At 43.1% G+C, this 13,289-nt stretch overlaps 1 protein-coding gene across 2 annotated transcripts in view; it reads left to right on the top strand.

The window, feature by feature from the left end:
* Positions 1-13,289, top strand: part of LOC124798442 — a 70,921-nt gene that overhangs the window by 32,902 nt on the left and 24,730 nt on the right. The window contains exon 3 of one of the 2 annotated variants that reach the window (XM_047261860.1): positions 9,562-9,896. The exons of the other annotated variant lie outside the window; for it this stretch is intronic. Within the exon in view, the coding sequence (XP_047117816.1) occupies positions 9,562-9,585 (24 nt within the window). The 3' untranslated portion in view covers positions 9,586-9,896. Of the gene's footprint in view, positions 1-9,561; positions 9,897-13,289 lie in introns of those variants that run through there. 2 annotated transcript variants of the gene reach the window in all.

Genomic DNA, 13,289 nt, shown 5'->3' on the forward strand with positions numbered 1-13,289 from the left:
ATCTAAGAAGTGTAATGAATGACTGGAAGTCAAGAAACTATATATATTCAGCAAAATTCTGGTTTGGTGTATAAAATAGAAAAATGTGGTCTGTAAGACCCCTCGATAGTAATTGTGTTCCTGTGAATGTCCATAGTAGTTAAGGGTTAACGAGGCAGATGACAAAACAAGAGGGGAGTTAAAATTATCCCAGCTTGCTTTATCACACATTGAGTGACACCCTGTCAGGAAATTTCATGACCCAAATAAACAATGGAAGGCTGGAAAAAGGGAGACTTACAAGGGAAACTCCCCATTGCACCCTCTCAGATTTAGATGGCCCAGTGGATAGCCCATCAAAAACTGAACATAGATCAAGCATGAAAACAGGAATGGCTGCTCTACATTGCACTTCTTGTCCATTGAACATCTGTGGCAGTTATCGACTGCAAGAGTCGACCGCCTCATCTTTGAGAACGAACTTCTTTGAAAACTGAAAACTGTTGATCTCAGTGTGTTCCGAATTCTGTATTCAAGTGGATGTGTTTATACTGACATGATCAAAATAAAGTTAATTCATTATAAACGAGTGAATACTTAATGGTGGGTTCGATATTACCGTATGTAACATCTCCGACCACTACCCTGGTGACCCCGACACTCACGAACACTGCTTACAATGCCAGAAATGTGTACTAGAACATTGCCATGGACAGACAATGCAGCAACCCTTTGTCGGATTTCTACGTCCATCGACTTCGCATTGCACCACACCTGGATGCAGTGTACAGGAAGTGTAATTAGTGTGTAAATTCCTGGCTCTTGTGTGAATCGTGCTTTTTGGTAACTTTTGTCATCTTCTCACACATCGACAATGCGACCGAGATGCACACGTCGTCCGTCAAAACCCGCTCAATGCGTCGGTAATTTCACTTCCGGACAGTGCAGTGCTCCTTCGCTGATTAATTTGGACAATTTTGACTTGCTTTTGTGTGAGAATTATTACAGTGACATTCGTAAGTGCAGTGCTTTGACACCAGACAATCATGCCAAACAATGGACTGCAACAAACAGGGACTATGTTGCAAATCCCAGTTCGCACAAACTCCGAACTACGGCTAAATCGCATGCCTGGTCGAATTCACAAATGCCCGTCACAGCTACCGCATCTTCTGCGCCGTGTGAAAATTCGTTCGACCCGGTTTCCGCACAGCCCGTCTTCCAGAGTTCGAATGTTCATGCCAACTTTTCCGCTGCTTCTCCACGCTTGTCCCTCATTTGCAGCATTCAACTACCAACATATCTCTCAGACCAACTTCCAATGTGGTTCATGGCAGCAGAGTATATATTCTCCTCTTATGGCATCACCGACAAAAGTGAAAAATACCTCGTACTCTTCAGGTGCCTAAAGGACTATCATTATATATCATCAGTAAACACTTCCGGGCTAAGTTGCCGTGGTCGATCTGTAGAACTTCTTCTCCCTGACGTTTTGTTCTCAACTACGGAGAACATCTTCCGAGGTGAGTCGACAACTGGCTGCTAGGAGCTGGGGCCGCCACTTATATGGAGATCGTAGAGGGCGCCACCGCACGTCACGTGGCGTCAATGTGTAGCTACCTCTGGCTATCATCCGTTCTCTCGATTGCAGGCAATCAATGGTCACGTGATTGATGCAATGTCGACCGCCATATCTTGTCCAATTTTAATCCTTCTTCTTTACGATTAAAATTGTATTGATGTTTGTGGATTTCAATTGCCTCTCTATACATATATGTATAATAATGCGATGTCCTCGCTAGCACGCTTGTCTCACCAAATTTTATTTCGTGATCTCCATCCTTAAAAACATGTTCCACTACTGCCGATTTGTCGATATGTCCCAAGCGACAGTTTCTTTTGTGCTCCATCAACCGTGTATTGATGCTTCTTTTTGTAGTTCCTATGTAAACCCTGCCACAACTACACGGAATTTTATATACCCCTGGGGTGGCTAGGGGGTGATGAGCATCTTTTGTTGATCTTAGGCATTCACTAATTTTCTTAGTAGGTCTGAAAATAGTCTCCACCTGAAACTTGGCTAGTACTTTCCCAATGCAATCCTTGATGTTATGGATGAACGGAAGAAATACTTTTCCAGCTGATGGTTCTTGCTGTCTCCTATTTTTAGGCATTTTTCTACTTGGGTAAAGTGCTCGGTTAATCTCATTTTTCGTATAACCATTTTTCGCAAAAGCCATTCGTAAATGATTTAGTTCTTCTTGTAAGTAGCCTGGTTCACAAATATTATTGGCCCTATCCACTAGTGTTTTTATGACCCCCCTCTTTTGCCTAGGGTGGTGGTTTGAGTTCTTATGGAGGTAGCAATCAGTATGTGTACCTTTCCTGTAGACCTTATGGCCTAAGGTCCCATCCGCCCATTTGATAACTAATACTTCCAAAAAGTTAAGTTGTCCATTCTTCTCTTTCTACATAGTAAATTTGATCTTTGGGTTGATGCTATTTAAGTGCTCCAGGAAATCATTCAAGTCCTCTTTCTCATGATTCCATATTACAAAGGTATCATCCACATACCGATACCACTTCGAGGGGCTTTTTTTGGCCGACTGCAGTGCTTGATGTTCAAAATATTCCATGAATAAATTCGCAATTGTGGGGCTTAGGGGGCTTCCCATGGCTACCCCATCAATCTGTTCATAAAATTCACCATTGTACTGAAAATAGGTCGAGGATAGACAGTGTTGGAACGAGGCCACTATATTAGTGGGGAACATATCGGCTGTATGAGAGAGAGCTTCCTCAACTGGAACCATAGTGAACAAAGACACTATATCAAAACTGACAAGGATGTCATTAGGACCGACAGTAATTTCCCTCAATTTCTCAATGAAGTGTAGAGAGTTTTTAATATGACTCTCAGTTTTGCCTATGTAAGGTTGTAACAAAGAGGCGAGGTGTCTGGCTAGCTCTTGAGTAGGAGCTCCAATTGCGCTGACTATTGGTCTCAAAGGGACATCAGGCTTATGTATCTTTGGTAATCCATATAATCTCAGAGGATAAGCCTCTGTTTTACAAAGATACTTTTTAACTTCTGTAGGAATGGAAGACTGTTTTATCAGATGATTGGTGGCATTCAGCACATTTGTTGTGGGATCCTTTTTCAACTTCTTGTATGTGCTGGGTTCCAGGAGATCACTGATCTTCTTGTGATAATCCTCAGTATTCATTAAAACAGTAACATTTCCCTTGTCAGTGGCAACTATAATAACATTCTTGTCTGCATTGATCTCCCCCAATGCCTTCCTTTCCCCTTGAGACAGATTGCTGCTGGGTGGCTTAGCTTTATGTAATACCCTGGAGGTTTCCACCCTAATTTCATCAGCAGAATATGATGGTAACTGATGAATTCCTGCCTCTATATTAGCAATAATGTCCTCCATAGGAACCTTGGATGGAGTGATTGCAAAATTTCCTCCTTTAGACAGAACAGAAAGTTCTTCCTTAGACAATTCTTTTTCCGATAAATTAATAACCGTTTGGATATTGTTCGGAATTGGTGTTTCCTGTCGACCCTCTTGTAGACAATCAAACTTCTTCTTCTGCCTATTGGAAGACACTTCTGCACTAATCTCCATAGATCTAAATGTTAAACTGTCCACTTTGTTCCAATGACAAATCTGCATAGTATTGCTAGTACGTAAATGAAGATTTAGCAGTTGACTATCACATATCTCCAGTCCTCGTCGTGTCTGATGTATCCGCTCACTTAGTAATGCCAGTTCCATACAAGAATAAATACGGTTAGCTTGTGCCAAATGAAACATTCTTCTCACTTTTAAAAACTTGGGAACTATACCGGTATCATGACAGCGTAGCAGAAAAGTGAGTGAGCAAAGTTGTTGACCTTTCTTCTTGCGTAGGTTCTCCAGTCGTCGTACCCTAGTTGACATTTCCTCCCCATAGAGGTGTTGAATCATCCCATGTAGGCTTTCACTGCCGGCATCTTCATCAGTAAACACTTCCGGGCTAAGTTGCCGTGGTCGATCTGTAGAACATCTTCTCCCCGATGTTTCATTCTCAACTACGGAGAACATCTTCCGAGGTGAGTCGACGACTGGCTGCTAGGAGCTGGGGCCGCCGCTTACATGGAGATCGTAGAGGGCGCCACTGCACGTCACGTGACGTCGATGTGTAGCTATCTCTGACTATAGTCTGTTCTCTCGATTGCAGGCAATCGATTAGCATGTGATTGATGCAACGTCAACCGCCATATCTTGTCCAATTTTAATCCTTCTTCTTTATGATTAAAATTGTATTGATCAGTTATCAAACGGACGGATGGGACCTTAGGCCATAAGGTCTACAGGAAAGGTACACATACTGACCGCTACCTCCATAAGAACTCAAACCACCACCCTAGGCAAAAGAGGGGGGTCATAAAAACACTAGTGGACAGGGCCAATAATATTTGTGAACCAGGCTACTTACAAGAAGAACTAAATCATTTACGTATGGCTTTTGCGAAAAATGGTTATACGAAATACGAGATTAACTGAGCACTTCACCCAAGTAGAAAAATGCCTAAAAATAGGAGACAGCAAGAACCATCAGCTGGAAAAGTATTTCTTCCGTTCATCCATAACATCACGGATTGCATTGGGAAAGTACTAGCCAAGTTTCAGGTGGAGACTATTTTCAGACCTACTAAGAAAATTAGTGAATGCCTAAGATCAACAAAAGATGCTCGTCACCCCCTAGCCACCCCAGGGGTATATAAAATTCCGTGTAGTTGTGGCAGGGTTTACATAGGAACTACAAAAAGAAGCATCAATACAACGATTGACGGAGCACAAAAGAAACTGTCGCTTGGGACATATCAACAAATCGGCAGTTGCGGAACATGTTTTTAAGGATGGAGATCACGAAATAAAATTTAGTGAGACAAGCGTGCTAGTGAGGACGTCCCATTATTATACACGTATGTATAGAGAGGCAATTGAAACCCACAAACACCAATACAATTTTAATCGTAAAGAAGAAGGATTAAAATTGGACAAGATATGGCGGTCGATGTTGCATCAATCACGTGACAATCGATTGCCTGCAATCGAGAGAACAGACGATAGCCAGAGATAGCTACACATCGCCGCCACGTGACGTGCGGTGGCGCCCTCTACGATCTCCATATAAGCGGCGGCCCCAGCTCCTAGCAGCCAATCATCGACTCACCTCAGAAGATGTTCTCCATAGTTGAGAATGAAACGTCAGGGAGAAGAAGTTCTACAGATCGACCATGGCAACTTAGCCCGGAAGTGTTTACTGATGAAGACGCCGGCCATGAAAGCCTACATGGGTATCATTATTTAATTACGGACATTATCTGTGACAATTTAAGTGACAGGTACACCAGAGCGAAAGCTGCTTTAATTCAGCGCCTGTCACCAACATCACAGGAACAATTTTATCAAGGACATGCTACCGATCAATGACAATGCACCAATTACACCGACGACAATGCCGGCTGTTTCTCAGTGCAACACTAGATGTGCCACGCCTCCCTCTACGCAGCACCCGAGCCACACCGACTCTCCTTGACTGCTACTGACAGCGTTGTCATGGCCGCCGCCTGCTGGCTCACTGACCTCAACCCAGTCAAAACAGACAGCTGCGTGACATACAGTCGTGCAATGGCTACCACAGCCCCATCTTTTCAACAACTCACCGACACTACGCACGCTTACCGACCGGCCGTTCACTCCTCGATCACACCCACAACTTGTTCACCCATCCCAGAACACGATTTCAGCCGTATCAATGCTTCATACAGCAGTGAACGTGTTGTCACTTCGCCGCTGCCGAGTACAGAGTTTCACATTCGTGATCGCACACACGATCTCTTCTACTCGCACTGTTACGTCAATACTGTGCCGCCGACCTTGTCTTGTACGCCAGGTTACCCTCTGATAGAGATAGATTCTGGTTTTGACCCCATCTTACTCAGTGATACACAGCAGACTGCTTCACGACATACATTTTCGCCTGAACAATTGCGACAGCTACGTGAGGAAATTGCAACATACAACTTGTTGGTACAAGATCAGTTACACATGCTGCAGCCAACACTGACCGAGCACAACATGCAACGAGATGCTCCTGTCATTGTTCCGCCTCTGACTGCTGACAATCATTTGCCAATACTACCAGCTACAACTAATACCCTGACAATCACGCTATGTGGATCTATGTCCCAGATGTCACAACTGTCATCATCATGCCACCTCAAGTGGAAATTCTATGTTAGTGATATGAGACAACAACTTATTTACGCCACTGCCACCTTTCCTTGGTAGTTCCAGACACTTTGTTTCTGTACCACAGCATAACCAGCCGCATTCCAGTGCTGCTTGCTTTGCCATCCTCTTCGCTACCTCCGCAATGTACGACCAACACATCTGCCGTTTCTGCTTCGACGAGTGAGCATCTTTCCGCTCCAACACACAACTGTGCAGCAGTTTCACGTGAGCAGCTTGCAGCCTTACGACTTGACCGCAGCACCGACAGCAACAGCACACACGCAGCTCCAGTTCCATTGAACTGTGTCACCTCTCCGCCACGGACCAGTAGTTCATCCGCCGATTCGACTTCTTCACGTTCACATTACGTCTCATCGCCTTCCTGGTCTGACCATGGTTTCGCCAACAACGTCTGCCTTCCACCACCTCTCGAAGTTGCCATGCTTCATGCACAGGGCTCATGGCCATGCCCCCCCAACCTTCAATCATGGCTGTTTCGTACACCAAAGCACCGACACTGTCAACTCCGCTTGGAACATCATGCCCTCTACCGCTGTAACACACTCACCATCCATGGACTCTGAGGTGACACTTCCATCTACACTGAAGTCATCCGCTGCCAAGGTCAGCCATGTGCAGTTTGCTGTTTTCTCCTCTGCTGCGACATCAAGTGCCTCTATAACTCCGTCATTACAGCGAGTGTTGCTCATCTGGCAGCTCTTACGCAACATGTTAAGCCACACCATGCTTGCTCCTTTATGTCATGTAGCTAATAACAAACTGTTGCCGGACATGTTGCACTTACCGTGGTGCTCGCTGACAAATACTTTGGCAATACATCACATCTCATCTTCGACGCTCTCCGTACCTTTGATCGGATCAAAAGCCCGCTGCGCCGCAAGGCCTCGGCACGACGATGTTCTCCCCATCGACACGCCACCGCCTTCTGCTTCCACCATGCCATCAGCAGCATGGCATGGTCAACTTGTGGACGCCCTCGGCACTTCCTTCCCTCCACTGGTCGTGCCTACCAAGACATCGAGAAACGGTCTGATTGCGCCTCCTACTAGCGCCTGCCATGACATGATCGGTCACGCGCACCTGCGCCATCAGCCGGCTGGGTGCACACAGGCCTCTCATCATCCTTACCATGCTCCACACTACCTGTGGGGGCTCTGTGGCAGTTATCAACTGCAAGAGTCAACCGCCTCATCTTTTAGAACAAAAGTCTTTGAAAATTGTTGATCTCAGTGTGTTCCGAACTCTGTATTCGAGCAGATGTGTTTGTACCGACATGATCAAAATAAAGTTAATTCATTATAAATGAGCAAATACTTAATGGTGGGTTTGATATTACTGTATGTAATATCTCCGACCCCCACACAATCACTGTTTTTATTTTGCTTTTTTTTCACAATACCGTACATCTTTTTCCCGTTTTCATGCTAGATCTATGTTCAGTTTGTGATGGGCTATCCTGGGCCATCTTACAACTAGATCTTAGAGGGGGGAGGGGGGGAGGAAGTCACCTTTAGTGAGATTACATTTGAGAGCCACTGTGCTGGGGTGGCACAGTGATTAGTGCATCTGCCTAGTGAGCAGGTGACCTGGGTTTGAATCCTCACCTTGGTAAAAATTTTCATTTGTCGCTTCAGTCTGCATGTATATTTTATTACCAATAAACTATAATAACTCTGCTTAAAGTTATTCACACTTATACCATATAAATTTAATCAAGTAATTTAGTAAAGAAAGCTGATAATTTGAAAATAGCTGCTCTCTCCTAATTGTTATTATATAGCCGCTGTTTATCTCCTTTTAGTAGCTCAATATTGACTTGAATGTAGTGGTATTTTTCGAAGAAAGTATTTTTATATCTGTAAATACTGAATCCTATTTGTAGAACATTATTATATGTTATAAAACTTTATAACGCTGCTACTCATGACTGGTAGCAGTAAAGTTATTTCATAAAAAAAACCTAATGTTTTTATAGTTTTAGATTTTCACCAAACATTTCTGATAAATTAACATGGACTGCTACTTTCCAAGTACCTAACCAGAAAGTTTTAATCCCTAAATCTAGATATTCACATAGTTTGTAAAAAGAGTTGCTAATAAGATATGTTTTAAAACTACAGTGGAACTTTGATTTCAAGTTCTCTGATTTTATGTTTTTCATGATTCTAGACCATAAACACCTAGCCCCTGTGAAAAACACATAAGATAAATTCTAAAAAATTTCCTAATTTTACGTTTCTTCCTAGTAAGGTTTACCACAATGTCCGCAGCTTGTGGCCTTGCTGTAGCGTTCTCACTTCCCGCACACGGGGTCCCGGGTTTGATTCCCGGCAGGGTCAGGGATTTTCTCTGCCTCGAAATGACTGGGTATTGTGTGTCCTTCATCATAATTTCATCATTGATTCGCAAGTTACTGAAGTAGCATAAACTAGAAAAGAACTTGCAATACGGCTGCTGAACTCCCCCACATGGGGCCTCCTGACCAACAATACCATACGATCATTTCATTTACCTCGATTCTACATTTTTACTCAATGCCTCATTTGACTTCATCCCATTTTCTTCCTATTGACATTTGATGAGACTGAACAAGTTATAAGTGGCACAAAACACAAACAGTTTGTACTCCAGGTGGTGGCGGAGTTAAGGGAATATTTTAGGCCATTGTGGAGGAGGGAGATGTGAGAGAGAAAATGCTGGTGTAGTCCATGATTGGCATTGCTAACACAATTTGCAACATTTGACTTCACTGCACAATTATAGTTTTATTTGAGTGAAAGTGAAACCTTTTCAAACTGCCTCTGCTGTACAGCACAGTTTTGTCATAGTTTCAACCATCAGTACTCTGTGGGTTAACTCAAACACATATTTCGCATGTTTTGCTGTCTGACCACCTGTATTGCTAGTTGACTCCTTTGCTCTCTTCATGTTGCTCAAATGTATATGATCTGAATAATAAAACAGTGCACCCAGTATGTGTTTTTTTTTTTTTTTTCATGCTCAGCACTACGGATTTTGAGAATTTATTCTCATTGTCAAGAGCAAATATTTTTGCAACTATTTTTTGTGCTGATTGTATGTGAGTTGTGCCTCTCTTGCATTGTACTGTCTCATCTTTTTTAGGTTAAGGTACCATAGTGTCTTCTGTATTATGTACAACGCGCGCGCCCACACACACACACACACACACACACACACACACACACACACACAGTGAAATTTCACAAATAATATGAGTGATGGTTTGTGTGTGTGGTTTTCTGCACAGTGCCGGAGACACAGCATCCCATAACCTCCAGAAGATGGCTGCTTTGCAAGACAGACAGTACAATACAAAAATACTACTCTTATATGTGATTATGACAATGAGAGGGTCTCAAAATACTTCAAGCCAAGCATGAAAAAATATGTACATGCTGCAGTGTTTCATTATTTAAAGAATGAATGACAGTTGCAGGCTTTCCAAAAACTCCAAAGGCATCAATTATGTTGAACGAAATTGAGTCAAACATTTCTGCTTCCCACTTGTTGTCAGAACTTCTTGGAGAACCAGTGATACAAAATGTTAACTGAAGCTGTTCTTAATTATGTCTGACACCAGTTTCCTCATCAACATTCTGTTTTCTTTTATATATTCTAATTATATGCATATTATGAAAATATTTGATAAGCATGTCTCGTTGATTTTGGTAACACAAATTGATAATACAATGCAAATAATTAGTACCAATGTTAATAGACTAAAATGTAGTAAATTTCCAAACATCACAAATGACAGATTTATCTAATTTGAACAAAAATTATTGTTGGTTTAGTTGTTTGGATGTGGCTCCAATGTGCCCGCTGTTTATGAATCTGGTATGCAGATGAATTTCACCAATATAAGTATGACAGCATAGCATGCTTATTTCTACCTATACCATCTCCCCTCTAAAGTGAGCCAATTTAACTTAATGTGTGCATATCATTTATAGCAATAAGTATAATGTTTGACCCCCAATTATTGGCTTTTGTGATCAGGTCCTTGCATGGAATACAGAAAATTTATGCATTTTGAAAATGACTGTAAGAGAAGGATAGTGAGATCCTTTTGCTTTTGATACCCCAGGTTTTATACAGGGTGGAGAAAAATTGTCTCACAAAATTTTAACCCTGAATAGCAGATGCCGTTAGGAACTAAAATTGCTGATGCCGTGAGATTGCCCGGTTGCTGGATGCTCTGGACAAAGCATGACCGAGAATGCTTTGCTTGCTGAGGAACACAATGTATCCAAGGCAGCCCACATGCTTGGTGGTAATGCACCAGCCTTCCACTCTGGAGGCCTGGGGGCGAATCCACCTGGGTCCCGACACATCCATTGTAGTTTCATGATAAGACGTACTGGGAACAAACCGGTCAACAGCTGTTAGTTTGCGTACAGAAAGTCTTTTCCAAATTGTGTCAGCCATGAAAAGGACCTTTTTTGTAAGACATTGTTTACTTAAAGCAGGTGCTCGAACTGGTGACCCTCTGGCATGACACAAGCTTGGTAACGTCGAACGGTGTTTTGCTGAACTCTGTCAAAGACTCCTGACATTGCCCTGATGTGATGGCATGTTGAATGCAATCCATTAATTCCTCTTTGTTTCTAGGTGTTTCACATCCAGGTGGGTGAACTAGAACCTTGAAGAATCCCCACAGGAAAAAGTCCGGTGAGCATGAGGGCCATGTCCTATGAGCACGTCTGTCAATTACCCAGCTGTCAAAGAGTTCATTTTCATATCTGCGCACAGCATGACTACTGTGTGCGGGCACCCCATCGTGCTGCAACCACATGCGTCTCCTTATGTCCAGGGGAACATCTTCCAGCAGGCCAGGTAGAGCTTCTCGCAAAAAGTGAGGGTATTTTGTCCCAGTAAGTCAAGGAGGTAGACAGACTAGCCCAGTCAGATGGTTACCCACAATGCCTGCACAAATGTTGAGCAAAAATTGTTCCTGGTGTCTGTGGATGTACGTGCTGTGAGAATTTCCCCTTGCCCAGTAATGAACGTTTTGGCCATCCCAATGGAAGGTGCACTTGTCGATAAACAACACTATGGCAGGGAAGTCAGGATCTCATGCAACACATCACAGAAACCACCAGCAAAACCCTAGCCTATGTTCATAGTGTGCCACAGGATTTAGGTCCTGGACAGGGTGGAAACTAAATGGCTGCTGGGCATCATCCCTCAAAACCTACCAGACTAACCTATGAGTGACCCCCATGTCATATCTAACCGCTCGAGTACTTGTCATAGGTGCTTCCTCAAAGTGCCCGAGAACAGTCTCTTCAAATGCAGCATCCTGTTGTGTCCAAGGTCTTCCAGCATCACCATGATATCACGCTAACAAGCCTGTTTCGCCAAGTTGCCAGTGAATTGTTGTAAACGTTTGCAGGTATGGGTGGCATCTTGTTGGCTACCGTTCCTCATACAACCATTGAGCTTCATGCACCTTGCCATCAGCTAGTCCATAAACAAAACCCATATCTCATTGTTCTTCAAATGAATACTGTGCCGCCATGCTTACTGTATGACTAAATCGCAGGTGACGTGTGTGTACTCTGAAGTGAAGCTTATGTGTGAATGCCTCTGACATGTGGCAGATACAAACAGCAAGAAATATTCAAAATGTGTGCATATCACGTTGGGCAGTGACAGGACGAGGGGTGTTTGTATGTGTGAACCGACAACCATAGCGCTGCCCGTCAACCTACGAATGGCAACAGGGCAATCCCACAGTCAATCAGAGCACACGGCACCAAGTTCCCATACTTTAAATATGGTGCATTGTCCACCTACACAACATTAGTAATTTTGCTTCCTACTGGCATCAGCTATCCAGGGTTAAAATTTTGTGACACAATTTTTCTCCACTTTGCTGGTATAGCACTTAGCAGCCCCATCATTCAAACAAACCAGTAACAGCTTGCACTGTACGTGCTTGAGTATTGTCCTGCAACACATTTCTAAAGAAAAATCCATCAGTGGAATAAAATTACACTAGGACGTATTAAGTTTTCACGGGATTGAGATGTACAGTTCCATCAAAAGGCTAGCAGGAACCTAGTTCTCTTTGGAGCAGGCTTATCAAATCAAATCAGAAGAATTTCCTCTTATCAGTCAAAATTAGTTGCAACCATTCATTGGCTGCAACTCAAACATCATTCAGTCAGTCACAAACCACAGGAACTGGGAGCAGGTCTATGTTGAGCGCATTCACATGCTTGCAATGGTTGCAACTATATCTTGAATGAATCTTATGATACAACTACTGCAAGGTTGCGGCAGCAATGGAAAAACACAACAGTCGACGTGAAGTGTTCTGGACTGAGCCAATATATGATGAAGGGGCCTAGCCACCACCTTTTCTTGTGCCACATACAACTCAGTCTCGTCATTGCATATATGAGGGTTGGAACTTTAATAGTGGCAACTATTTAGTTACAGCTCATACAAAATAGATAGTGTGTTTCAAAGTTTTACTGACATTCAAAGTAGTCACCAGCATTGTGTATAACCTGTTGCCAGCGATGTGGAAGGCACAGGATACTCTTAGCAGTGTCAGTTGTGTTGACATTTCAAGCGGCACAGTCTACTGACCGACAAATTTGTAGCAGTTCTGAAGTGAATGCCGTGAAGTGTTTCCTTCAATTTAGAAATCAAGTTGAACTTAGGAGGGCTTAAGTCAGGGGAGTGCAGTAGCTGGTATAGCACTTAGCAGCCCCATCATTCAAACAAACCAGTAACAGCTTGCACTGTACGTGCTTGAGTATTGTCCTGCAAAATGGTGTTCAGGTCCTACAGAAAGTGTCGTTACTTCTTTCTCTATGCTGTTCATTTTTGGAACACAGCCTACGACCAGAGTTTTTCCACTAGCAATACTGTAGGGTTCATAACTGAAAAGACTATCATGTTTGCTAATGATGTGTGAAGTAATCAATGTACATCTTTTTTATATTGGTACGACTACCAGCC

This window comes from Schistocerca piceifrons, chromosome 5 (assembly GCF_021461385.2).
Source record: "Schistocerca piceifrons isolate TAMUIC-IGC-003096 chromosome 5, iqSchPice1.1, whole genome shotgun sequence".
Lineage (NCBI taxonomy): Eukaryota > Metazoa > Arthropoda > Insecta > Orthoptera > Acrididae > Schistocerca > Schistocerca piceifrons.